The following is a 25,721-nucleotide window of genomic DNA, read 5'->3' on the forward strand; positions in this document are numbered from 1 at the left end:
AAGGGTTCAGTCCTTGTTACCATTGAATAAATACAGCTTTTCATCAAACAAGGAAGACATGATCAGGGAGATCAGGATGGGGACAAGTTACATTAGTGTTCTGTTACAGAAGACAATGTATAGTCAAAAGCAACACAAACTAAACATCCCTTCTTTAAAGGAACAAGACCTCTCTAAACATAATGCTAAAAATCTCTTTTCTTCTTCAAGTACTTTTGAATATTAAAACACAAATTTTTAAAATCTGCTTCTTCCCTGTTTGAAGAGTTTACATTTGTACTCCACTCAACAAAACTAGTTTCACTTTCTGATTCTCAATCAATGGTACAGTTCTGCAACACGTGGGTTGCACATATAATATATCCCCTTGCAGTGTTTATTTATAAACTGTTTAGATTTATATTAAAAACAAAACTATACAGATATTTCTATTGAGGGTAGGTTTTGTGAAAGCTGGCTTCTACAAAACCTTTGTTTCAGACTTCACCTGACTTAGTAGTGTCCCTTTGTTTTACCCTCTTTTAAAAAAATTAAGATACTGGGTGGGAATTTGAAAACTACCTATGTGACTCTGACATACAAGTCCTCACTGACTTCCAATGGAACTCGTACCCCTAAGCCACTTAGGTGCTTTTGAAAATTCCACTCGTTATCAAATTGCATCGGATTTACCCAAGAGAACTCAAAACAGAGATTAAAAGAAATTCAGCTACTGCAAACATACAGTGGTTTTCCACCACTCAGTTTTCCTCCCACACAGTTGTACGGGGGTGCTCACTGAAAAAAATGTGATTTTCTGACAAAGAAAAGGGACACATTTTAATGAAGATCTTCCCCCTTTTTCAGCTATGTCTAGTGAAAAACACATACTCCATAGATCACTGTAACCAGGATGAACATACTATGTCAGCTCCAAGTGTCATTTTGAGAAGCTATTATACACACCTATATATAATTACCTATACGTGCATTTAGACAGGAAATTCTTCGTCTGTTTCTAATAATGGACTCACAAACAGTTATTTTTCCTTCAACATGCAGGCAAGGGTTTCCAACTGGCTCCTATTGCCTTCTATCTGTCTCCTGCAGTCTGTACTCCCCAGACCGACAGACATTCACTGCATAGGTTCCCCTAGTGTAGAGGTGGGCAAACTACGGCCCACGGGCCACATCCGGCGCGCAGGACAGTCCTGCCCAGACCTTGAGCTCCTGGCCAGGGAGGCTAGCCCCCTGCCCCTCCCCTGCTGTTCCCCTCCTCCACAGCCACGTTATCTCATGGACAGCACAGCTGGCTCTGGCTGGGCGGCAGGGCTGTGAGCTCCTGCTGCTCTGAGCTGCATGGTAAGGGGGTGGTGTGTGTGTGTGTTGGATGGGGGGGGGCAGTCAGGGGACAGGGAACTGTTGGATGGGGCAGGGGATGGTCAGAGGACAGGGAGAGGGGGTGGTTGGATAGGTGTGGAGTCCCAGCGGGACTGTCAGGGGGCTGGGGGGTGGATAGGGGGCATGGCAGTCAGGGGACCGGGGAGGAGGGAGGGGTGTTGGATGGAGAGGGTCCCGGGGGGGGGGGCGGTCAGGGGACAAGGAGCGGGGGGGAGGGAGGGGGTTGGGGATTCTGAGGGGGGCAGTCAGAGGGCAGAAAGTGGGAGGGAGTGGATAGGGGGCCAGGCTGTTTGGGGAGGCACAGCCTTCCCTACCCATACAATTTTGCACCCTGATGTGGCCCTCGGGTCAAAAAGATTTCCCACCCCTGCCCTAGCGTCACCTCTGAAGCACCGTGGGAATCCAGTTAAATGAGTCTGGGGTGATCCTGAAGCCAACCAGCTAGAAGCAGCTGAATGAAAGTTCACAGTTGCACAAAAGGTTGGTACATCTCTTCTCCAGACCATCTTAATCCAATTGACCTATTGTTTCGATACAGCTAGAGAAACGCATGCTGGAATCTCTAGTACTTGCAGGTCTCACTTCTGGGTTAAAGATGGGGAGCTGGCGGGAAGAGCACTTTGGCCATGGCAAAGGCACAGCTTTAAGTGTCCTTGCTTTTTATCAGTGTGCAGCAGAGCCTCACATTCCTCGCTTCTCATCTATGAAATGTGTACACTCCCTGAGGAAAAGAATGTGTGATTTCTATTTGGCCTTACTTTTTCTGTCACGGCTGAAAGCAAATTCCTTTGACGTTAAACGGACACATTCTGTACATTAATTATACAAACCAATGATACTGCTCTTCCTTTGTAAAAGGCTTTCAGATCTTCACAGATCTAAGTGAAGATAAGCTTGAATGTATAAAACTAACCTGCTACCTTCTACAGATCAAATTACGCACCTGTGCTTGGGGTTGCTGCTCCGACCATCTGTGCCGGCTTGTCCACAATAACGTATGGATTATTAATGACTGAACTAGCAGACCCCAGCTTCATGTGCACTGGAGTGGAGGTTGGGGTACGAGGTAGTGGAGACGGGCTTGGGGTCGATATTGGAGAACCTTAAGGAAAAGAGTCCAACACTTCCCATCTCAAATTTCGTAAGGACATAAAAATGCAATAATAAAAAATGACTTGTAGTTCGGACATTTAGCTCACGGTGCACTTCCAGCCTGAGCGGGGTGCCAGGGCTGCAGGGGTAGGTAAAGCTGCATGATTCCAGACCTCCCCTCTCGCACTGTCAATATGCTCCTGTAGATGAGGGTGCTGAACAGCTCCGTGAAGCCATTCATCTTCCTTCACCTAGAGTGTCCCCTTTTACAGCCCACCACAGGAACAGCTCATGAATAAAGGGCTGTAGGCTCAGGCAGTCAACCACTAGGCCAAGCTTCTATTCTATCCTACACTCAGTTCAAATGCAAGAGCCCCCAAGAGCCATTACAGTACCACCATGTGGATTCTTGGTAAGTGGAAAGGGGATTAAACTGGGGGTGGAGGAAGGAGGAGACAAAAAAACGGATGAGTTAAAAGGGGAGCAGAGAAAAAAAGATGGAAGAGTGAGATCATAGACGGAAAAGAGAGGGCAGCCACTGCATCAGGGAACAGAGCAAGGAGGCTGTGTGTGGGAGAAGGCAATCCTCCAATAATCTGCTCTCTTGGGAGAGAGGGCAGGAGGACTGCCAGCTAACAAGGAGCAGAAACACTCAATCCAGGAAGACCCTGATGATTTATCGTGACTATCACAAACCGAAAGGGGTCTGGGGTCTTAGCATGAAAAAATTAGCAGAGCCTAAGAAATGTTTAAGCAGGGGAACATCTGGAACAGCAAAGCTTGATATAGAAAAGCTGAAGGGTTTCAAGGAAGGCAAGACGGCTCTGTAACTCTCACCCACTGGAAAGCATCAGAGTCTCACTCATGCGACAAAGAAAAGACGAGCAGTGGGACAGTACGTTAGGATGATAAGAACAGTTGGCACACATTCAAACATAAGCTGCTGGTGCCCTGGGTACTACTTTAAGATGGCAAGGACGAGAGAAAATACAACCACGCACAGGAGAAGCCAAGTTGGGAAGAGATCATCAGTAGCACCCTGCTTGGTACCCTGGTTCTTCATTCTCTATATGAACTTCAGATGAAGGTGGGGCTTTACTGACAAGGCTCCCAATTTCCCAAGTGACCCAGCAGGGTTGGCCATTAAAAATTTTTGATGCAACAATACAGCCCGGTGTAAGGCACTGCGTCAATGAAGAGAATGCACATTACGTTTGGCAGACGAGGGACTAGAGGTGAAAAGAGTTAACAGTACAGGCAAATGTAGCATGACTGTCTGGTTGAGAAGTTACTAAAAGGAAATCATTTTGCCAACTGCAATCAGCTGTTTATCTAAACAAACAGGGAATTACTGTCAATGGGGAAGGGAGGAAGCAGTTTGATTCTAAGGAGGGGACTTTGTTACTAGGAAAATAACAATTTATATACAAGTTTAAACCCTGTAATTTCCCTGATAACATAAAAGGAAACACCTTCGCCCACTTTACCCAGCCCAGTTGTTTGGCAATTTGCAAAGGGAAGAAGCCCTTCTTCCCATGCACACACCCTTACATGCAAGATGCATTTCAATATTATGTTTTGAACTAACAATTTTCACGCCTGAGCCCATTAGCAGCGGTAGCAGCCTTACTAAAGAGTGATCTCAAGTGGGTTGCTGGTAGCATTTATGCCCAATGAGAGACTAAAACTAGTTCCCATCCTGCTTTTAATCTTGAATTCACAAATTAATCATTTTGTATAAGTTTTTTTTTAAAAGATGGAATCTTGTTTAGTGCATTACACTGGATCTCCCAATTGCCTAACGTGTAATCTTAGCATGAAAAACGGGAAAGGACACAAAGCAAGACCAACTAGTTCAATCTCATCGTTCAGTATAAAGTATGATACTGAAACTAAAATGTACCTGATACAATCTTGCAGCTCATGGTGATGGGCTGGAAGGATTTTCCTGGAGATTCTGCGGGGCTCGGGATCTGACCCTGAGGTACTATTTTGCAACTAGCTGCAATTGGCTGAAAAGCTGAATTTCCATGAGAGCCAAAGGTTACTTTCTGTGTTGCCAATTTGGTGGGAGTCCGTTCTATTGAAGATGGTAGGGAATAAAAAGTGGTATGTCTTTCAGTTTCAGCATTCACAGGGAATCCTGATTAAAATATGGAAATAGAAATGTTTCTCAGGCTGACTCATCAAATTCCTTGTTGCGTTTCTCTACACAGACAAAAATTAAGATATGACAAACATGTCCACAAATATAAAGCATAAGAAAGTGGGGGTTTGGTTATGATTTTTTGCATTTTCATTTGTTATTTTGCTGGATACATCCTGAACAAAAAATTAAGACCCAGACTAACCATATACTGTTTTACCCAATATGCAGTCATGCACATTCGCTTTTGGCATATTTTTCAAAGTCACATTGACTTACCTAAAACTATTAAGTTTTGAGTGTTCATAAGACAGATAGATCAATGTAGCGGAGGGGAAGTTTCCCCTGAAGAAAATCCCTGTCCCTGCATATTTAGGAATAATTACCTAGGGGTAAGAGAGCTGACTACTGCCCTCTTATATTGGCCCATAGTCTACTCTGGTGTGGCAGAAGCTGCATTACTAAGGAGCTCAGTTACTCATGGATAATGGGCCACTAACAGATGCCAGTGTAGAGGTTCCAGGGGATGAAAAGTAGGTTTCCTATTTTCAATTTGCTTTATGGGCTGTCCCTCCAGATGTATTTAGTGTCTTTGCTCAAGTCTGAAAAATGCTAGTGTATTGATAGTTCAAAGGCCTGCATTTTCCTTTTTTGGTGTGAGACCATCAGAAGCACTCACTGAAACCTTGAACCTTCTCCCCTTCGCCTTCCCCATCCCCCTAACTCAGAACCACTGCCACAGCACACTGCAGGAGTAAATGACATGGGTGGAAAGGACGGCTGTGCCACAAACACAAGCACTCCCACAATTGGAAGAGCTGCATCAGGAGATTTTACCAGAGATGTCAGGGTAAATAAGGCCTCAGAGCTACAGCCACCAGAGCCAAGCCAACACTCCATGTTCGAGCATTTTGTGGGGCATAAATTGCTCCCTCTCATTACACACTTCTGCGCACTGGAATACAGATGCTAACCAGGAAAGCAAAGGGTTTCTCACTCTTTTCATCCCAGCTAAGAAAAATAATTGTCCCACAAGACCAGATACCACAACACCCATGAAAAAGTAAAACGGCAACAGGGTCGGCCTTTGTTTTGCTATGCAATCTGAAGACCAGACTGCTGGGCTCAGATGGCCTCAGAATGGTTTGTTGCCCCCAGTTCAAATGATTTTAAAATCTCAATTGTTGGAACATTGCAAAGGCACACATGACAATTAAAGGAAGATGTTTAAAAGAATGGAGGTTCAGTGGGATTCTACCTGTCCCTAAAGGAAGACAGCGAAGGCGAGACAAGATTAGGATGATCAACAGATGGCTCAGGCAGTAGTGCTATAAGGAGGGCTTCGGGATATTTGACCACTAGGAGGCATTCAGGGACACAGGACTGTCCTCATGGGATGGACTTCACCTGAGCAGGGAGGGACAGACTTATGGGTTGGAGGCTGGCAAAACTGATTAAAAGAGCTTTAAATTAGGAATTCGGGGGAGACTGTTGGGAGACGCTCATCTAATCTCCAGGTCTGATTCTAAAACCCGAGTGGGAGGAAAATCAAGTAAAAGAGGATACAGCGATGGAGAAAGGAATAACGGAGTGCAGGAGAATGGATAAGAAGAAAAGACAATGTCAATATCATTAACAGTAACTGTCAGGTAGGCAATACTCACAGTAAAATGACTATGTCTAAGCAAGCAAAGAATCTAGGAGAAGCCATACAGGAACAACTAAAATGTCTGTACGCCAGTGCAAGGAGCCTGGGTAACAAAATGGAGGAACTAAAACTACTGGTGCAGGAAGTGAAACTAGGTATTATAGGGATAAGAAAAACATGATGGAACAGGTTTCAGAGTACTCCTTTACTTTTCATGATGGAATAGTATTCATGACTGAAGTACAGATATTGAAAGGTGTGCTGATCAGAAAAGACACTATGTTAATGACAGGGTAGAGTGTAAAGAAATTAGAAGTGATGGAATGGATAAAACTGAATCTGGGTCAAAATCAGACTGGGAAAGAAAGGCAACAGAGGCTCCACACCAAGATAGTGCTCAGGGTCTGCCACAGACCCTCAGGATCTGACGTGGATAAGGATAGAGACCTCTTTCATATTTTTAATGAAGTAAATACTAGTGGAATTGTGTGATCATGGGATACTTTAATTTCCCAGATATAGAGTGGAGGACAAGCGCTACTAATAATGGTATGACTCAGATATTCCTGGATGTGATAGCAGACAGATTTCTTCACCAGTCACTGAAGCACCAAGAGGTGATGCTATTTTAGATTTAGTATTGGCAGGTAGCAAGGACCTCATAGAAGAGCTGGTTGTAGAGGACAGGTTTGGTTTGAGGGATCAGGAGCGGCCTAGTCCAGTTTAAACTAAATGGAAGGAAAAACAAAAATGGTCTGCAACTAATGTCCTTGATTTCAAAAGGGCAAACTTAAAAAAATTAAGGGAATTAGTTAGGGGAAGTGGTCTGGACTGAAGAACTCAAGGATCTGAATGTGGAGGTGGCTTGGAATTACTTTAAGTCTAAGGGCTGGTCTACAGTACAGGTGTAAGTCAACCTAAGTTACACTACCTTCAGTTACGTCACTGAAGTCGATGCAACTTAGGTCCACTTACTGCAGTGCCTACGCTGCGCTGTGTTGACGGGAGATGCTCTCCTGCCAACTGCCCGGGAGCTGGAGTACAGGCGTCGACGGGAGAGCGCTCAGCCATTGATTTCACCAGACCCACTAAATCGACACCGCTGCATCGATCGCAGCACTGCCCATCTAGAAGTAAGTATAGACAAGGCTAAAGTTGAAGAAACTAGGTGCAGCCTGCATCCCAAGCAACAGGAAAAAATTCATAGGGAAGAGTTGCTGACCAAAATGGATGAACAAGCATCTCAAACAGGTTATTGGGAGAAAGTAGAAAGCTTTCCTTGCTGATCCATTACTTGTAGGCTCTCTCTTGGAGTATTTCTACACTGCAATTAAAAACCCACGGCTGGCCCATGCCAGCTGACTAGGGCATGCAGGGCTCAGGCTAAGGAGCTGTTTAACTGCAGTGCAGACATTTGGGATCAGGCTGCAGCCTGAGCTCTGGGACCCTCGTGCAGACATTCAGGCTCAGGGAGGGTCCCAGAGCTCAGACTGCAGCCTGAGCTCAAACATCTGCATCACAATTAAACAGGCCCGCAGCCTAAGTCAGCTGGGACAGGCCAGTTGTGGGTGCCTAACTGCAGGGTACACAAGGGTACACATACCCTTGGAGGTCAGAAAGTGTAGGGAAAAAGTGAGAGCTGCCAAAAGCCAAGCAGAGTTGGATCTTGCAAATGAAATTAAATACAAAATAAAAGGTTCTTCAGCTATATAAATAAAAAGAAAACAAGGAAAGAAGTGGGAGTGCTAAACATAGAGGATGGGGTGGAGATTAAAAATAATCAAGGTATAGCCCAACACCTAAACAAATACTTTGCCTCAGTTTTACTCGGGGTAACAAAGAGCTTGGGGGCAGTGGCAAGGTGGCTAATGGGACCATGAATATTAAAGGAATTGGCACATGAAATTACAAGCCCAATAGCATAGATTTTCAATGAATCCGTAAACTCTAGAGTCACGCCCTATGATTAGAGAATTGCAAATACAGTACCTATATTTAAGAAAGAGAAAAAAAGTGACCCAGGAAACTACAGGCCTGTTAGTTTCAATTCAATTGTATACATGGTGTTAAAACAAATTTTGAAATACAGTAGTTAAGGACAGAGGTAAATGGTAACTGGGATAAAATACACCATGATTTTACAAAAGGTAGATCACACAGAATTCTTTCCCAGGCATTTGGCTGGTGGATCATGTCCACATGCTCAGAGTCTAACTGATCACCATATTTGGGGTCAGGAAGGAATTCCCCCCCTAGATTAGACTGGCAGACACCATGTGGTTCTTTTGCCTTCCTCTGCAGCATGGGGCACGGGTCACTTGCTGGTTTGAACTACGGTATAAATGGTGGATTCTCTGTAACTCAAAGTCTTTAAATCAAGATTTGAGGACTTCAGTAACTCAGCCAGAGATTATGGGCCTATTACAGGAGTGGATGGATGAGGTTCTCTGGCCTGCGATGGGCGGGAAGGTCAGACTAGACTATCATGATGGTCCCCTCTGGCTTTATAAATCTGAGTCTGAATGTAGGGCAGGATCATGGTAGCTTTTGTTATATAACAGAAAATAACTTGCTTTAATGATGCAAAAAGTTGGTGTTTAAATAAGACTAAACCGTGCTTAAGGAACAGTGTTTTAATTTAGGCTATTTGGACAATGAAAGTTTCTGTAAGATACACAGAAGTAAAGATTGCTCAAATGTTCAAAGAAAAAGTGGCAGCTATTTTTGACAGTGCCCAGGACACTTAAAAGATTATCCCAGAGGAACAGCCCCTGAAAGTGGGAATTATGTTCCTACTTAAGCAGTAAGAGAAGTATAGGTCCTTGCTTTGAAATATGCTATCAACAGTGACAGAATCATGACTGACACAGAAGGTGCAGACAGCATGGAGGGGTATGGCAAAAACTGCTCTATTTAAGCCTAGTGAAGGCATTTGCTTCAAACGGTGAGGAACTTCTGGTTAAGGCTCAGACAGAAAGTCAGGAAATCTGAGTTATATTCCCAGTTCTGACACATTTCCTTGGACAACTCCCTTAACCTTTGTAAAATAAAGATAATTCCCTGACTCACAGGGGTACAATGGGGCAAAATTAATGTTTGTGAAGTGTTTCAACATCCCAGGATAGAAGGCCCCAGATCAGTGTTTCTCAAACTGTGGATTACGACCCCCAGATTGAGGAGAGGTGATCATACATTTGAGGGCAGGGGGAGGGGAAGAAAACACCCCCGACGCTTGACACATCTGCCCCTCGATAGACAGAGTGGGGCGGATGTCCCAAACCTGGTGGCATTGAATCACCATGCGCTAGGTTGCAACACCAATCAAATTCGGAGGCAGAGGGCCACATTTGATTGGCACTGTGACCTACCACATAGGATCGCAATGCCACTTGGGTTTGGGACATCAGCCCCTCTGTCTCCATCTATGGAGAGGTGAATGTGCCTAACCTGGCTAGGATGCAACACCTAGAGAGTTGGGCCCAGCCCTGCGGGACAGGAGCTGCTGCTGTGGGGTGAGTGCAGGGTAAGCTCGTTCTCCAACAACCCCCCTCCTTTTTGTAACCACTGGGGGTTGTGTTAACAGAGGTGAGCCCCAAAGGGTATCATGGCATGAAAAAGTTTGGGAACCACTGCACTAGAGGATGGTCCAGCGGTTAGGCACTAGCCAGGAAATCAGGAATCCTGGTTTCAATTCCCCTGTTCCACTACTGACTTCCTTGGGAAAATGTGCAAAGTCACTTAGTCTCGCTGTGCCCCAGCCCCCCATCTGTAAAATGGGGATAGCATCACTTCCTTATTTCACAGGGATATTGTGAGGATAAAAGCCATTAAAGATGGGAGATGCTCAGATACTGAAACAAGAGGGGACACACAAATACTGCAGCCTTCCCATTCCCCTAACACCTTCATAGGCAGTCCTTTTCTGCAGCCAACACAGACAATCTGCAGTACAATCCCAGTACTCATAAATGTACATTTATGCCTGAAAGGCTCACACATTTAAACAGGCTGAGAAGATCACCTGTCTAAGTTACCTGAAATGCACAGAGCATAACTGAAAGCACTATTCGCCAAGTCACCCTTTCCAAGTGTATGTGCTGCAGAAGGCTTTTTCTGTTCCTGAGTTTTGCAGAATGACCTACTCAATGAACTCTTGATAAATAATACTTCTCTGAATTCAATTTCTGTCACAAGCCTGTTGCTTCCTCAATACACTTAGCAGCCAGGTGCCAGTCAGATGATTTATGGGCTATTTCAATATAGCTTGAAGTAAGAGTGTGGTAACTTGTAAACCAAAAACCCATTAAAAGTGACAGCCCCAGTATCAGTACTAGCCACATATTCTAAACAAAAAGAGAATACACGAATACCAGTTTGCTTTACCTTTTTCCACAGAAGCATCTGGAATGGACTCAAGTAACTGTTTAATTGGTGAAGAAGCTTTCACTGGCGCTGGTATACTTAGTGGTAATGGTAAAGACGTGGGGACATCAGAAAGGTCAGATTCAGAAGACTGGGAAAAGAGATAATCCTCGCCAAGAGAATGCCGATGTAGCTCAACATCCACTACCTTCCAGAAAGAGGTGAAAGGATTATGATAAATTATGCACTTGGCAGCCCAAATATTGTGAGTTACGACGCCTTAATTTGGCCAAAGCCTGCAAGCCCTCCGCACATGGAACTACCACTGATTTCAAAAGAGGCTGCATGGGCAAATGTCTCGCAGGATCAGGCCTACAACAAAACCTAGAAAAATACAATGATTTGTGATATTAAATACCACAACAAAATAGCACATATCTACCCCTACAGAATTCTGAACAGTGAACATCATCAGTCAAAGTTCCCACAAACTCAGGACCAGATCCGGAACAACTAATCTGTGTGATGTCCCATTAAAGTCAGTGGGATTCCACATAGGTGCAGGGGTATGTGTTTTTCAGATCTCAAAGCAGGATTAAGGGCTAACCTTGTATGCTTGGTTTGGAAATCCCTTGAAGCATACACTACAGCATTTGTTTACTCTTCAAAAATGTTCCTCACTATCTTGAGGAAGCCCATATTAAAATCTACTTCACTGAGTGAAAAGCTGAGATTATGCAACTGCACAGAAAATCCTTCAATTTAGTAAAATAGAGGAGAAAAATCAAAATCAGAGATGATAAACTATGACTGAAGTTAAGTGACTTATCCCAAGTCTAAAATAGAATCTTGTCTTTAATCCCACAGTCCTGAGCTCTAACCACTAGATTACAGTGCCGCCTATACTGCAGAAAACAGTCAACTAAGCACAACAGGAAGGAGTTCACCCAACTATGGCTAAAAGTGAACAAGTCATAAAATCACTGTGAATCAAGAGGATAGTTCATTTGCTGGCCACTGGCTTCACTATTCTCTATTTTGACTATTAGCTCTAAATTAATTCCGTTCTTTAACTCATTTTTCACTTGTGTGCTAGATTTTCTGTGTGTTATTTTTATGTTAAGCTCATTCAACTGATCTTCTAACAAATATACACATACACTATTTATATCTTGAAAGTTTGCTTCTCTTAAAAATATCTGAATTCATTTCTCTTGAAAATAACGAAGATGAAACATCAGCAACTTAAGGGCACTGCATCAAGCCAAGTCACTTTCCAGAATTACTTTATCATTTCATGTTGTAATACAAATCTAATCTATTGTTACAAGAAAAGGTAGTTTGGAGGGTTGTTGTAGCTGTGTTGGTTCTAGGATATTAGAGAGACAAGGCGGGTGAACTGATGTCTTTTATTGGACCAATTTCTGTTGGTGAAAGAGACAAGCTTTTGAGCTACACAGAGCTCTTCTTTAGGTCTGGAAAACATGCTCCAAGTGTCACAACTAAATAAAAGGTGGAACAGAGTTTGTGGGTTTACTACAAGCATAATATTTCTTCTCATGCAGCCATTTTTAAAAAGAGTTTCCATGCTTTTATTATGAAAAGTTAAAACTATGGTAAAATTTTACTTGGCTACAGTCACTACAATTCCACTACTAAACTTCTTACTTTGCTAAGTGTTCTGGGATATACAGTCCATGAAAGATTTTATATAACAGCTAGCATTTCCATTCTACAGCTCAGTAACTCACCGTTTCTGCACCAAGTGTCTGCAAGCCAGTATAGGTTCTGTCCAACTGTGGAAAACGATTAGATGAGTGAGTACATTGTAACATGTTAAAATATTAATATTTTAGCTAAAGTTTACAACTAATCTTTTCTGAAACAGTAAAACAGCAGCAAGCTCCTAACTACAATAAACTGTGATTCCATAGCAGAGCAGTGATATATCAAATTTACCAAAGCTAGAGATCACATTTTCTTTGGCAAGTAGCATCGTTTGCACTTTGTAGTGAGCAGAAAAACCATGCTGTTGCTAGGAGGGGAGGAAGGTAGGGTGCGCGTGCGTATAAATCTGTAGGGGGAGGGAAGACTGGCATTCTGCATTAACTAGAATAAATTCTAATTAATTTAAATTAATTACATAAAAATAATTTAAGGTACAAGTGACTCTATCCTCGGACAAATGTCCTTTTTATTCTTTGCATAAACCCAAACAAATATGAAACAATTTCAATTATATGCAACAGCATCATTAAATGGAATTTTTGTTACTGCTTAGCTAGTTTACCCTCAGGCCAACTAACCGACTGAGGTCACCTTACCCAGTGCCCCATCAGTAGATAAGAGACAGGAAGTTTCAATGAAAACTGTGACACCAGCTGACAGAAGAACCCAGTAGCAGAGACTGCCTGAGCCATACAAATTTCAGAAGAACTCATGCTAGCAGACTAAGGCCCTGTCTACATTAAGGACATATACACCAGTGTGCAAACTCTTAACATAGGCATGATCTACTGGCACAAAGCAGGGTTTACACTGATGCAGATTAACTGGTTCATTTACCAGATTAAGCTGCACCACAGTAAACTGCAAGTCTACTAGAGCTAGGTGGAGATGAGATTTTGTTGAAAAGTCAAATCAAGAATATTTTGGACAAAGCCAGAAATATTTCAATTCTGAAATATCGCAATGGTGCCTCAAGGGAGTCGTAGTTCAGTTGCTTCAGGCTCCCATTCACTTCTACAGGCCAGGCTCACTGGCCAGATGTCGTCTTCCAGAATGCACCAGGGTCTCTCCCCAAGGTAAAGGGATGCGGTGCATCAGGGCAGTCACTTGGCCAGGACCCACGGTGATGCAGTGCACCTGGGGGGCCCACCCACAGAGAAGGGGAGTATGGGGCATCCCTTCTATAACTTCCACGTGGCACAGCTGTGGCCATTCAGAATTGGATTATTTCAGTTTTCCAGGATTTCAGTGAAAAGTTTCATTTAGTCAAAAAACAAATTTTCCATCAAAAACCAGTCTGGATGGAAAGTTTTCAACCAGCCCTAATGCCTAAACCATGAGCATGCATCGATGTAGTAACACTGGTGAGACTTTCCTCAACACAGACAAGACCCAAGTCAAACTATAATAGTGCAGTGACAAAGTTCTGAGGACAACTAAGAATAGTGAAAAAGGAAGGGTAATAAGTGAATTCTGCTGGGGTTGGGCTCAAGTAATTAAAAAGAAAATAAAAGTAATGGCCATTTTCAGAAGTGCTGTGCACCCATTAATCCTCTGCATTCCAGAGCCTTTGGAAGAGTCAGGCCCATAAGAAACAAATGAGGATTCTGGGTTTTCCCTCTTCACCCCTTCAAGAACAGGGTAAGTCGAATTGTCAGGCTGCAGATCCTTGGTAGCTGCAGGTAAAACCACGGGAAGGAACTCAATAGAACACCACTCCTTATGTAGAGAAAGATGCCCCTAGTAAAAGCCTAGAAAGTTAAAATTGATGAGAAGATGATAAAAATCCAAAATCACAGGGGAGAGCAGCTAAACACTTTACTTTTCTGACCAGAGTCAATTCCAACTTCTTAGACATTGGATGCCCCCAATGGATCATCACCTCTTATATGGCTGATGTCACTTACTTTGCTGTATTTTCCATCTTCATCTCATATGTCCCCTAGTCAGACGTCAGAGGGCAGCAGTACACAAACACAATAGAGGAAGGCCACAAACACAGCACATTCCATAGGTTCTCTTGCTGACTCTATCGCCCTCTGTACCAGCCATTCTATTGAAGTACCTTCAGATTGTGTATGATATCGATCCTCTTGTTCTGGCTGTCCTTAAAGTGAATCTGAACCCTCACTGGAAATTCTCCCCAGCCTCGTCTGGTTAAATGAAATGGAGGCTCTCTGGAAACAAACAGAAATTCACATTACAGATACCCCTACTACAACTTCCACATTCATCTCTTCAAACAAAAGAATGCTTTCCTGATTGGCTGCTAATTATCCTCAATCCCACTCTCCACCAGAGAGAGAACATGCGGTCTATGTAGACAGTCACAGACACATCTTCATTGTGCATGGGGGAAGGTAAAAGAAAATGATGCCAAAATGGTGAACATTGTGCCAGAAGAGAAAGTAGTAGAGTCAGTTCCTTAATAAATGGCTGCATGATGTCAGATGGTCAGTACCAGTGAAAATCAGTACCATCTGACACTGTCGCAAGCTGAATTTCCAATGCAGAGTTACTATTCTTTCCCTCCTACCATCTATCTAGTCATAAAAGACATTATTATAGTGTTGGTAGACAAGACCAAAGCAACCTCATTTTGAGCACCACCTTCCCTGAATACTTCTGGACCCTCACTCTTGCCAGTGCAGGTTTGTCCTTTTATATGTATATGTAAGTATACATATGTAAGTTTATAAGTATGTCCCAGCTGAAGGGATGCATGTTAGAGAGATTATTATAAAAAAGGAAACCACAGAAATTTATAGTAGCCTGGGATTTTATTTAACTTATATCAGTTCCTGAGGTTGGGACAGATAGCTAGCCCTGCCTCCCCCACCCTTTCAATCCTGACTGCCCAAGAGCAATGCAGTCTCAAGGACACTGGCCATGTATACACATTTCCAGGTCATAAATCAATGAAGGGAATAAGGGTTGTTAATTTATTAGTAGGGAAGGAATGCAGGGAATGAATAGTGCATGTTATTTGCCCAAACCTCATTTTCTCAACACTCTCATTGCGGGAGTGTGAAAAAGGTGAAAATAGGTGTCAGATAGTTCTTTCTAAGGGCAAGTCTACACGATCGATTTAGAAGGTCTAGTAAAGAGTAAGGTAAGACTAAAGGAGATTTTCTCCCATCGACCCCACGGTAACTCAAACTAAGGTACGTCGACTTATTCACATAGCTGGAGTTGCGTAGTGTAGGTCGACTTACCGTAATAGTGCAGACATAGCCCAAGGGAGGGAGAGAAGGGACAGGGGGAGGAATAGATCCTATAAAAACCCCATCTACAGTGGTTTCACACCAGTGTTTTAAAAGATGCTTGGACAAGTCCTGCGGAGGGACTGAGGCCAATGTACATAGGAGTTACTTTCCTAATCAGTCTGAGTGTGTTATGCCCTTATCTTAGTGGCAGAAAGAAGAGTGGAAATCTACTGTGGGGGAAAAATCCTGTCGTTTACTCTGTTGACCTCAGTGGGGAAATATTTTTCAGCAATGGCTTTGGAGAGGGAATGTTGACACTACTACATTTGGCACTGCTTCTCTCTAGTGTCAACACAGCCATACCGCTATTGTAGTCATTCCTCAAAGCATGAGGTTAAACCCAAGACTATGAGTTGCCCACAGGAGAGAGCAGGAGGAAGGCATTTCAGGAAAAAGCTCCTTACTGAAACACACAAGTGGGAATTCTAAAAACTCTGGCAAATAAAATGAACTTTTCACATTGGACTGGGTGGGAGAGAACATCTGTTTCGTCTGGCGTACAGCCAAACTTGCAATGTAAGTGATGTAATGAAAATAACAGATACACAAGTCCATACTGCTAATATGAAATACAGCATTTCAAGTTTCTCTCCGGTAGGAAAGGCTCTCTTTAATCTGTTAAAACAACTTGGTATGTGTTTCACAAGACTGTGGCATAACAACTAGCAAGTGCTGACAAACACCTGGAGAATTAGCTATAGTTAAGCCAAGTTAGAAGTTAAGCTAAAATACCAACAATGCAGCCATAAAAAGAAGGTGAGAATTTCAGTATTTCAATCCTGACAAGCTCAAAGACTCAAGTAATTCTTGATTACCTGACTTCCACCAGGTCGTTAGGTTTGTAACTGGGATGAAGGAAGAACCAGACTTTCTTGACAAAATGATTTATGCTGGGTTCTCTCCGAGAGCCTCGTACATACACCATCCATTTATGGGTTGACTGATCGTTCTCCTCTCTCTTGTCAGGAGGAATATACCTAGCAGAAAAAGTAAAAAATAAATAAATAAATTTACATACAAAAGATTTTGCTATGCTGGTTTTGGATCAATTTGGCAAGAGTTTTAGGAACAGTAAAAGGCTAATTTAGGCCTATACTACTGGCCATATTTGGAGCATCTTAACTGCATCGTCCAACATTTCACCAAACCCTTCAAACCCCCTTATCCAGGAACAAATCTGAATGGCTTTTATGTACATTTATACTCTTTGCTTTAACTGCACTCCTTGGTATCTCAATATATACATGCTACCCTTCCTGTGAAATAGCTCTGTGTAAATTTCCACCATCTAATCCTTGTTTCCTAATTAGGGGGTTTAATTTTAACCCTTCACCAGTGAGAGAAATTTACTTATCAAATCCTCTTCATACAGTTTTGGAGACAAATCACCTTGAAGAATGGTAAGAGTCAAGCATAATATATACATAAATCTTAACTTATAATAAACTACAGGGCTTGACCCACAAAGTCAAGATCTGGACCCAGATTTCTCAGTGTTTATGGGTGTTTTTAGGACCCATCTCTAATGGCAAGAAAAACAACATCCAACATTCACCACCAATTTGATACTTTACACTCTGTGGGAAAAAAACCGGACATGAGTAGTGCTGCAGCTGGGGCTGATGGCCAGAAGTAGAGCTGTTCAAAGCTTTCCAAAATGAAAATTTTTTTCTCACCACAACTTAGCCTTCAACTTTGAGAAAACATTCAATTTCTTTTTTAAAATTCCCCATTTTCTGAAAAATTTCTCCAGAAACTCTAGATTAAAAAAAAAAAAAAAGGAGACTTTTGGTGATTCTGCTAAATGAGGTATATTCTCTCCCCTCCCACATTTTGGGGCTGGTTTCCTCCTTTTTATACTGTCAATTTTTGATTGGTCATTTTAGTCATACGGGGGGGATTTGCTAATCCAGAATAAAGGAATCCCATTTTTAAAAATTTCTGATTTTGGAAAAAAACATTTAAAACGTTCTGGAAAATGAAAAATGGAACGGTTTTGGAAAACAATGGAATTAAAAACAAGTTTTGGGTTGTCAAAATTTCTGTGACTCCGTGTTTGTTTTTTTAACTAGCTTTTGCTAGAGGTGAGCTGCACTAGCAACAGGATGCAAGGGAATTCGCACAGTGCATGCCCGCACTATGCTAGCCACACCCATTTCCAGAACTTTAATGACAAAATTAAGTGGCTTTGCAAGGGTTTTGACAGAAATGCTGCTCAATCTGACACAAAAAAATATGAAATGACATTTCCTTAATTTGTTTTCACCTTAATTCAATGACATTTCCAAAAATTACCATACAGCACTATGGTAATAACTAAGACTGCATCTCTTACCATGGTGGGAATCACGTAGTAGCTCAGTGCTATGGTCTTACTCCAGCTCCGACTATCCTGGCTTCATTGAACCACATCCCATCAAATACTAACTCCTACCTTCACCAAAGCAGGGTTCTGTTCCTGCAACTGGAGCCCTGTGGGGTCTCAGGGGCTTCCCAGGCAGATCCTATTGCAGGATCAGGGCCCAGTGCTGCAGGTGGTAGGGCTGGAAGAACTGAATGGGTCAAAATAATTTCTAAAAACCTTAGTTTTGAAGCAAGTGCAGAATCAAACTCCACAACTGTTATTACGATGAGCACTAGCCCTGGGTCCCACAACTGCTATTTCTCACACCCCATGGCCAATAAGGAAGGACTGGACTAGGAGTGCTGGTATAGCTATCGTTTGGAGTGTGCCTCAATTTTAGCTACTTCCTAACTTTAATCCACAATTCAACTAGACGGCTAGCAACTAAGACAATTAGTAAGACCTTAGATACTAACTTGGAGACGTTGCCAACCACGATTGTTTTCTTCACATAAAGCCGTGAAGTTTCATCATTTAACAGACCGGCCTTTCGCTGACCTGTTTTGTGAGAGCTTGTAACACCAGAAGTGTCCTGAGGGGCAGAAAAGAAAAAAAAAAAAAAAAAAAAAAGCAAAAATCAACTTCGCAAACACAGACTTCTTTGGTACTAGAAAGTAAGCTGCTGTAGACCAATAAAAAAAAAAACATTCTAAAACAGACACACACAAATTGCTAACTGCCCATTTTCAAGTAATTTATGTATACAGCAAATAAACACTATATGGCAAAGCCGGGGTCCAGTTATCTGACATACACAATTGGTCTGGGCCAATATTTTACAATAGCAATTAATTAATTTGGATGGCCACCTCAAGATACTTGATTTTCAGGAAGTGCTGAGCACCTGGTGTCTGAAAATCAAGCTCCTTTCAGGAGTCTCAACTTGGGCATCCAAAAATCAGTAGCTGTTTTTTTAAAATCTTAGCCCTGATCTCTAGAACGAAATTCTGCCCCCCAGGGCCTCTATAATTACTTCAATGGAAGTGCCAGATATGTGTCTGGAGGAAAAATGTGGCCCTACTCCAGTAAGAATGATGGATAACAACAGAGCACCAACATCCAGATAAAGCCAGTGAATAGGCAGCAATCATCAGGTATAACACAAACAACCCAAGTGACCTTGTAGCAATCACTTATTAACTGAAGGACAAATCTACAGGAGAAGGTAAGATTGTAATCAGGTCCAGGACCAGTATGTGCTTCAGTGTCATTTGCAAGGGGACTAGAGATACTTTTCTGGGCTCTTGACTGGCTGAAAATGTTGCCCTGAGAATATGGTAGAAAAAGGTTAAGAACCCCTGCCCTTTTGAGACCCCCCCCCACAACATGCTATAAAAATTTCAGGGCCCAGCAGGGGAGAGGGGACTCGGGGCTCTGGACCAGGGTGGGGAACTTGGGCATAGGTGTAGTTTGACTTTTATTTTGGGTGGGCACAGGCCAGTGGGGATCGAGCCAGCTCCGCATGGCAGGGTATGTGGAGGGAGCGACACCTCCACTCCCTGACTCACCTCAGCAGGCCACCTACCAGTCTAGGTTGGGGGAGGAGGGAAGGAAAGCGCAACCAAAATTTATAACTCAAAGGTGGGAGACTCAGCTCAAAAAGTTTGAGAACAGTTCAGGGTGCAGGTAGAGGGGTACCTAAGGGCTGTGTGCGGGCATGGGGGTAGCTCAGGGAGTAGCTTGGGACTGTGTGCAGACAGAGGAGTAGCTCAGGGTGCAGGGAAGGGGGTAGCTAGGGGCTGTGTGCAGGCAGGGGGTAGCTCAGGGTGCAGTGAGAGGGGTAGCTAGGGGCTGTGTAAGGGCTGTGGGTTAGCTCAGGGTGCAGGGAGAGGGGTAGCTAGGGGCTGTGTGCCGGGAGGGCTCTCCTGTGGTCTCTGCTCCCGGAGGGCTCTGCCAGCCACAGGTCCTCCACAGGCTCTTACCGGGTGTGAGAGAAAATGGGGCTGGGAGCTGAGGAACAGCTTCAAGCCCCTGCACTAGCAGCAACAGGAGACAAGGGAATGCTGCAGATGCCTGCTCCATGGCACCTGTCCAGAGCAACAGCTACTGCCCAGCTCTGGCTTCCCGCTTCCGACCTGGCCAGGGGGTGGGAAATGTGTGTGGAGCTGCCCTGCTCTTGCAGTGTAGGCGTTTTTTTTTTTTTGTTTGTTTGGTTTTTTTTGGTAGGGGGGTGGAAGAACATCCCCTTGCCTCCCAACTCTGCCCATGGGCTCAGAGCTTCTGCTCTGTGCGGAGCACCGAGGTTCCAGCCCCACTGCTCCTGGCTTCAGCCCTGCAGGGGGGTGGTCATCAACCCCGCGGATCCTGGCTTCAGCCATGCAGGAGGTACTGGGGCTTGGACTCTGGGTTCTAGCTGCAGGACCCCACGGCCCCCCTGAAAAGGTATGTGGGCCCCGCTGTTGAGAACCGCTGTGGTAGGGTCTTCAGTAATCTGACAATCCACATGTCTACAATAAAAATGGATTCTGTGTTGAGTTTATTGGAGAACAGACGAGTGAAATCCTGTCATGGAAAGTAAGGGGCTTACTACAGGCTAACTGGGGGGCACTCAGTCACCATCTGGCTACACTCTGGCAGTCAGTAACTCTCCAAAACAGGGCTGGGGCCCTGCTACTTGACTGGTGGTTCTGGGCTGCCTCCCTGCTTGCTCAGCATACTACTCCATTCCGCTGGGCATTATTCAACTTCACGTGCCATACAGAATCAGTTATTTCCATCACTGGTTACTGCTACTTGCCAAACTGTGGAATTCAATTATCTTCAATGGGTCAACCCGTCACCGGTATGGATTAACGAGGTTCTGCTATAATAGTAACTACAGGGCTCTGATTTTTTTCCTGCTGGAAATGGAGAGACTCTTTACAGGACTCTTCTGGCAGATCTGGATCATTTCTATTAGTCTGTATGTTATTAAACAATCATGCCTTGGTTTAGGCAATGCTGTGTAATGATTAGGGCCGGGGGGGGGGGTGGGGGTGGGGGACGGTACCAGGAATCAAGACTCCTAAGTTTCTCTGCCAGCTATGCAACCAATTCATTGAGAGACCCCGAGCAAATCTGAGAACTTCCTTCTGTAAAATGGGTGCAGTAATAAGTACCGCCTGCCTCGCAGGTATGGTGTAAGTCTTAGTTCTTATTTGAAAAAGGGCTCCGAGATCCTCAGGTGAAAAGATGCTATTGATTCTTTATAAGCTTAAGTCTGGGAATTTTATAAAAGAGTTGAACACTTTCCTGGGAACAGTGGAAAAAAACAGATCCCACCTTGCTGGCAGCATTCTGGCTGCAGCCAGAAAGGAAATGGATACCAAGTTAGGCTAATTATGATTTTCCAGAGAAGCAGCTGGGTACAGATGAGAAGATTCCCCTTTCTCCTGTGTAGGGTTGTTAACTGGGGCTGCTTACGAGGAATCTGTTTCTCCGGAGAAGATACCGTTTGCTACTGTTCAGAGAAGAGTTAATTTGTTAACTTGCAACCCCCAGGAGCAAGTGAATTAATTTGTTTCTATTCCTCTGAAGGAAATGAGCTGACAACTGACCACATTGAAAACAGGGAACAGTTGGTGTTTGTTGTAGGAAAGGGAACTTTCTTCCCCTTCCTTCCCTTTCTGAGGGAAGGAGATGGTTTTTGCTTTAACACCATCAGGATGATTTAATCAATGAAGACACCCTGCCAGTTAGTATCATATTATCTAAAGGGGTGCTGAGCAGATCAAACCTCAGATACAGTAGACGAAGTCTTCAGAATTGCTGTAAGTGATGCAATTCCCATAGCAACTAGCAGCCAGGCAGCTGCACCACTAAGAGACACATCCAAAACAATGAGCGTTCCAGCACGTGCCAGCAGAAAGCCACCATCTGGCAAGACAACTTGGATGCTCACTTGGATACAACACTGCTGGGAGCCACAAACTTCCCCCTCTCTCTCAGGGCTTTTCTTCACTGCACAGTTAACTCAAGCGTTGCCACTAACTTGAGTTCCGTTCACAAACAAACCTCTTAGCTCGAGTGTGGTGGTGCTTTTAAATCAAATTGGCTGACTCCCCTCCCTGCACCCTGAGCTACTCCCTGCCCGCACACAGCCGCTAGCTATCCCCTCCCTACTCCCTGAGGTACCCCTGTGCCTGCACACAGCCCTTAGTACCCCTCTCCCTGCACCCTCAGCTGTGTTCAAACTTTTTGAGCTGAGCCCCCATTTTTGAGTTATAAATTTTGGTTGCAGCCCCACCCCAAACCCAGACTGGTAGGTGGCCTGCTGAAGTGAGTCAGGGAGTGGAGATGGCGCTCCCTCCACATACCCTGCCATGCAGAGCTGGCTCGATCCCTCTCACCTGTGCCCACCCAAAATAAAAGTCAAACTAGACCTACGCCCGAGCTCCCCACCCCCCTGGCCCAGAGCCCCAGGTCCCCCGTTCCCTGCTGGGCCCTGGAGTTTTTAATAGCACGTTGTGCGGGGGTCTCAGAAAGAAAAAGGTTGAGAACCTCTGCCTTAAAGGACCTGTGTGCTAACTGGATCTGTAGCCTAACTCAGTGGTTTTCAACCTTTCCAGATGACTGTACCCCTTCAAGGAAGCTGATTTGTCTTGCATACCCCAAGTTTCACCTCAATTAAAAACTACTTCCTTATAAAAATCAGACATAAAAGTACAAAAGCATCACAGCACACTATTACTGAAAAATTGCTGACTTTCCCATTTTTACCATATAATTATAAAATAAATTGATTTGGAATATGAATATTGTACTTACATTTCAGTGTGATACTTGAGCCTGTTTTTCACTTGTGAGCCTTGTCTGAAGCCTGAACCCAGGCAGTGGGGCTGAAGCATGTGATTTAGCTTTAGGGGACCCCCTCTGGAGTGCAGCCCTGGACAACTGCCCTGCTTGCCAACCCCTAATGCTGGCCCTGCACTTGTGACCTCCCTTAAACCCATCCCTAGACCCCTATGGGGGCTGTAACTCGCAGGTTGAGAAACATTATCTAGATGAGTTGAGTACCCCATGGAAGATCTTTGAGTACTCCCAGGGGCAAATGTACCCCAGTTGAAAACCACTGGTCTAACTTATTAGCTGCCAACCCGATCACTCTGCAGTTCAAGCATTATTTCATAGCAAGGCCGCTCTCACTGGAACTAACTTGAGAGGAGTTAATTTGAGTTAATTCTGTAGTGAAGACCTATCCTCAGTAAGTCTGCACAACCAGCGAAAGGCAACAGAACAACCTGCTGGTGGGGCATGGAAGGACCCCCACAGTATGTCTACACCATGACAAAAAAATCTTCCATACTGAGTCTCAGAGCTCAGGTCAGCTGATGCAGGCTCACAAGGCTTGAGCTGCAGGGCTATAAAATTGCAGTATAGATATTCGGGGAGAAGCCTGGGCCCCGAGACCTGGGGTCTCAGAGCCTGGGCTCCAATCTGAGCATCTACACTGCAAGTTTATAGCCCTGCAGCCTGCCAACCTGAGTCAGCTGACCAAGCCAGCCACAGGTTATTATTGCAATGTAGACATATTCCCAGAAAGCAGGGTTGAGAAAAATATACTCCGCACCCTAGTCCCCTGCCAACACTGGCACAGGCCCTCCAGGTAGTTGGGAAGGAATTTCTGGGACCACACACACCTTCTGTCCTTCTGCCCACCCCCTTTTCACAGCTTTACATTACCCGTCCGGTATTTCTGCTTGGTCTCTGATCCAGGTTGTTTGCCAATCGCTCTTCCATGTCCAGACTGCCATTGTCTTTCTCCAGGAGGAAGTCATTGTGCTGAGATAATGAGTCACTTTCTGAATGGTTAGCAGATGGAGTTTCTGATCCATGATTAGCAGGAGATGAGGATCTGGATGGCAATTCCAAGAACTTCTTGACTGAAGGATGATTAAAAACCATAGAGTCGCATGTCTTAGCTCCCTGCAATAATAAAGTTCAGGCAGATCCATTATTTTTTCCAGCTCAAATAAAATTGGCCAGAAAATGAAGAGAAGAGTATCAGCATACAGAAACAAAGAACCAATATTTAATCATAGGTAAATGATGATTGAAAAACTGACTACTGCTCAAGAAAAGAGGGCCAAATAACTTACTCCAACACTAAAGATGCCTTGGTCCAAAAAAAATCTCCATTGCAACACACCCAGACTACTTTGCAGGATGACATTAAACCAAGACTGGCTTCTTTAGGCTTGCAGGCATGTACTTTCCCATAACACAGGTGGTAACGTCACACCGTGTATGCTGCTCTATTTCTGTGGTCAGGCAGGGTATTTAAATGCATTAGACTCTTATTCTTCATACAACTGGCATTCTGCAAAAGACTAAGAGATAAGCTGCATGCATCAGTGCCCTGCCTGCGCACAGAAGGTAACCAGAGGGTCAAGAGTCACATGCTTGCTCATGCCTGCAAACCAAACCAGGCATACTAGATCTCATCTTAGACCTACCTTCCTTAGCAGAGTCCCTTTATAAGTGACCTGCAAAGGACAACAATGGGTTAATGCCCCCCTTTTGGCTTTTTTATTATGTATAAAGGAAGCCTAGGAGGCTTTTTCTTGCTTGCCAGTTTAACCTTAAGCATATAAATCTGCCTCATCAAGGAGCTCTCCTTGGAAGAGAGAGAGAGACCTGGAGCAATAACTTTCTCAGCCCTGAACTGAAGAGGTAGGAGGTGGGGGTTCTGAATCTTTGGGGGATGGAATTTTCAACAGTGCTTAAGGGCAGTGAGAAGCACTTCAGTGTTTCGACAAATCCCATGGGTAATAAAGCTCTTTCCTCCCAACTGTTTGTTAGGCAATTGCGTTCAATAGAATCATAGATTAGGGTTGGAAGAGACCTCAGGAGGTCATCTAGTCCAACCCCCTGCTCAAAGCACGACCAACACGAACTAAATTATCCCAGCCAGGACTTTGTGAAGCTGGGCCTTAAAAACCTCTAAAGATGGAGATTCCACCACTTCCCTAGGTAACCCATTTCAGTGCTTCACCACCCTCCTAGTGAAATAGTGTTTCCTAATATCCAACCTAGACCTCCCCCACTGCAACTTGAGACTATTGCTCCTTGTTCTCTCATCTGCCACCACAGAGAACAGCGGAGCTTCATCCTCTTTGGAACCCCCTTCAGGTAGTTGAAGGCTGCTATCAAATCCCCCCTCACTCTTCTCTTCTGTAGACGTAACAAGTCCATTTCCCTCAGCCTCCCCTTCTATGTCATGTGTCCCAGCCCCCTAATCATTTTCATTGCCCTCCGCTGAACTCTCTCCAATTTGTCCACATTCTTTCTGCAGTGGGGGGCCCAGAACTGGACACAAGGCTCCAGATGTGGCCTCAGCAGTGCCGAATAGAGGAGAATAATCACTTCCCTCAAATACTCGCTAATACTCACTAATTAAATACTCACTAATTAAAACAAATTTTTTAGACAGCCTGGCCATTTCTACACTAGCGAGTTTACAGCGACATAGCTATACTGATGCAGCTGTGCCGCTGTAAGAGCATTTGTGTAGCCGCTGTATGCTGATAGAGAGCTCTCCCATCGATATAATTAAACCACCTCCAAAGAGCGGCAGTAGCTATGTCGGCGGGAGAGATGACTCCTGCCAACAGAGATCTGTCCACACCGGCGCTTCTGTCGGTGTAACTTATGTCACTCAGAAGAGTGTGGTTTTCTCTCACACCCCTGAGCAACGTAAGTTACAGTGACAAAAGT

At 44.1% G+C, this 25,721-nt stretch overlaps 1 protein-coding gene across 6 annotated transcripts in view; it reads right to left on the reverse strand.

The window, feature by feature from the left end:
• Window positions 1–25,721, reverse strand: part of YEATS2 (YEATS domain containing 2) — a 75,637-nt gene that overhangs the window by 40,944 nt on the left and 8,972 nt on the right. For 4 of the 6 annotated variants that reach the window (XM_073360070.2, XM_073360067.2, XM_073360069.2 and 1 more), the window contains 8 exons: window positions 23,688–23,930; window positions 18,443–18,558; window positions 16,438–16,599; window positions 14,422–14,533; window positions 12,380–12,424; window positions 10,650–10,836; window positions 4,376–4,615; window positions 2,324–2,482 (listed from right to left, as the gene is read on the reverse strand). In XM_073360070.2, the coding sequence (XP_073216171.1) occupies window positions 2,324–2,482; window positions 4,376–4,615; window positions 10,650–10,836; window positions 12,380–12,424; window positions 14,422–14,533; window positions 16,438–16,599; window positions 18,443–18,558; window positions 23,688–23,930 (1,264 nt within the window). The remainder of the gene's footprint in view (window positions 1–2,323; window positions 2,483–4,375; window positions 4,616–10,649; window positions 10,837–12,379; window positions 12,425–14,421; window positions 14,534–16,437; window positions 16,600–18,442; window positions 18,559–23,687; window positions 23,931–25,721) is intronic. The other 2 variants (XM_073360068.2, XM_073360071.2) reach the window with 2 other exon arrangements.

Source organism: Lepidochelys kempii, chromosome 9 (genome assembly GCF_965140285.1).
Source record: "Lepidochelys kempii isolate rLepKem1 chromosome 9, rLepKem1.hap1, whole genome shotgun sequence".
Lineage (NCBI taxonomy): Eukaryota > Metazoa > Chordata > Testudines > Cheloniidae > Lepidochelys > Lepidochelys kempii.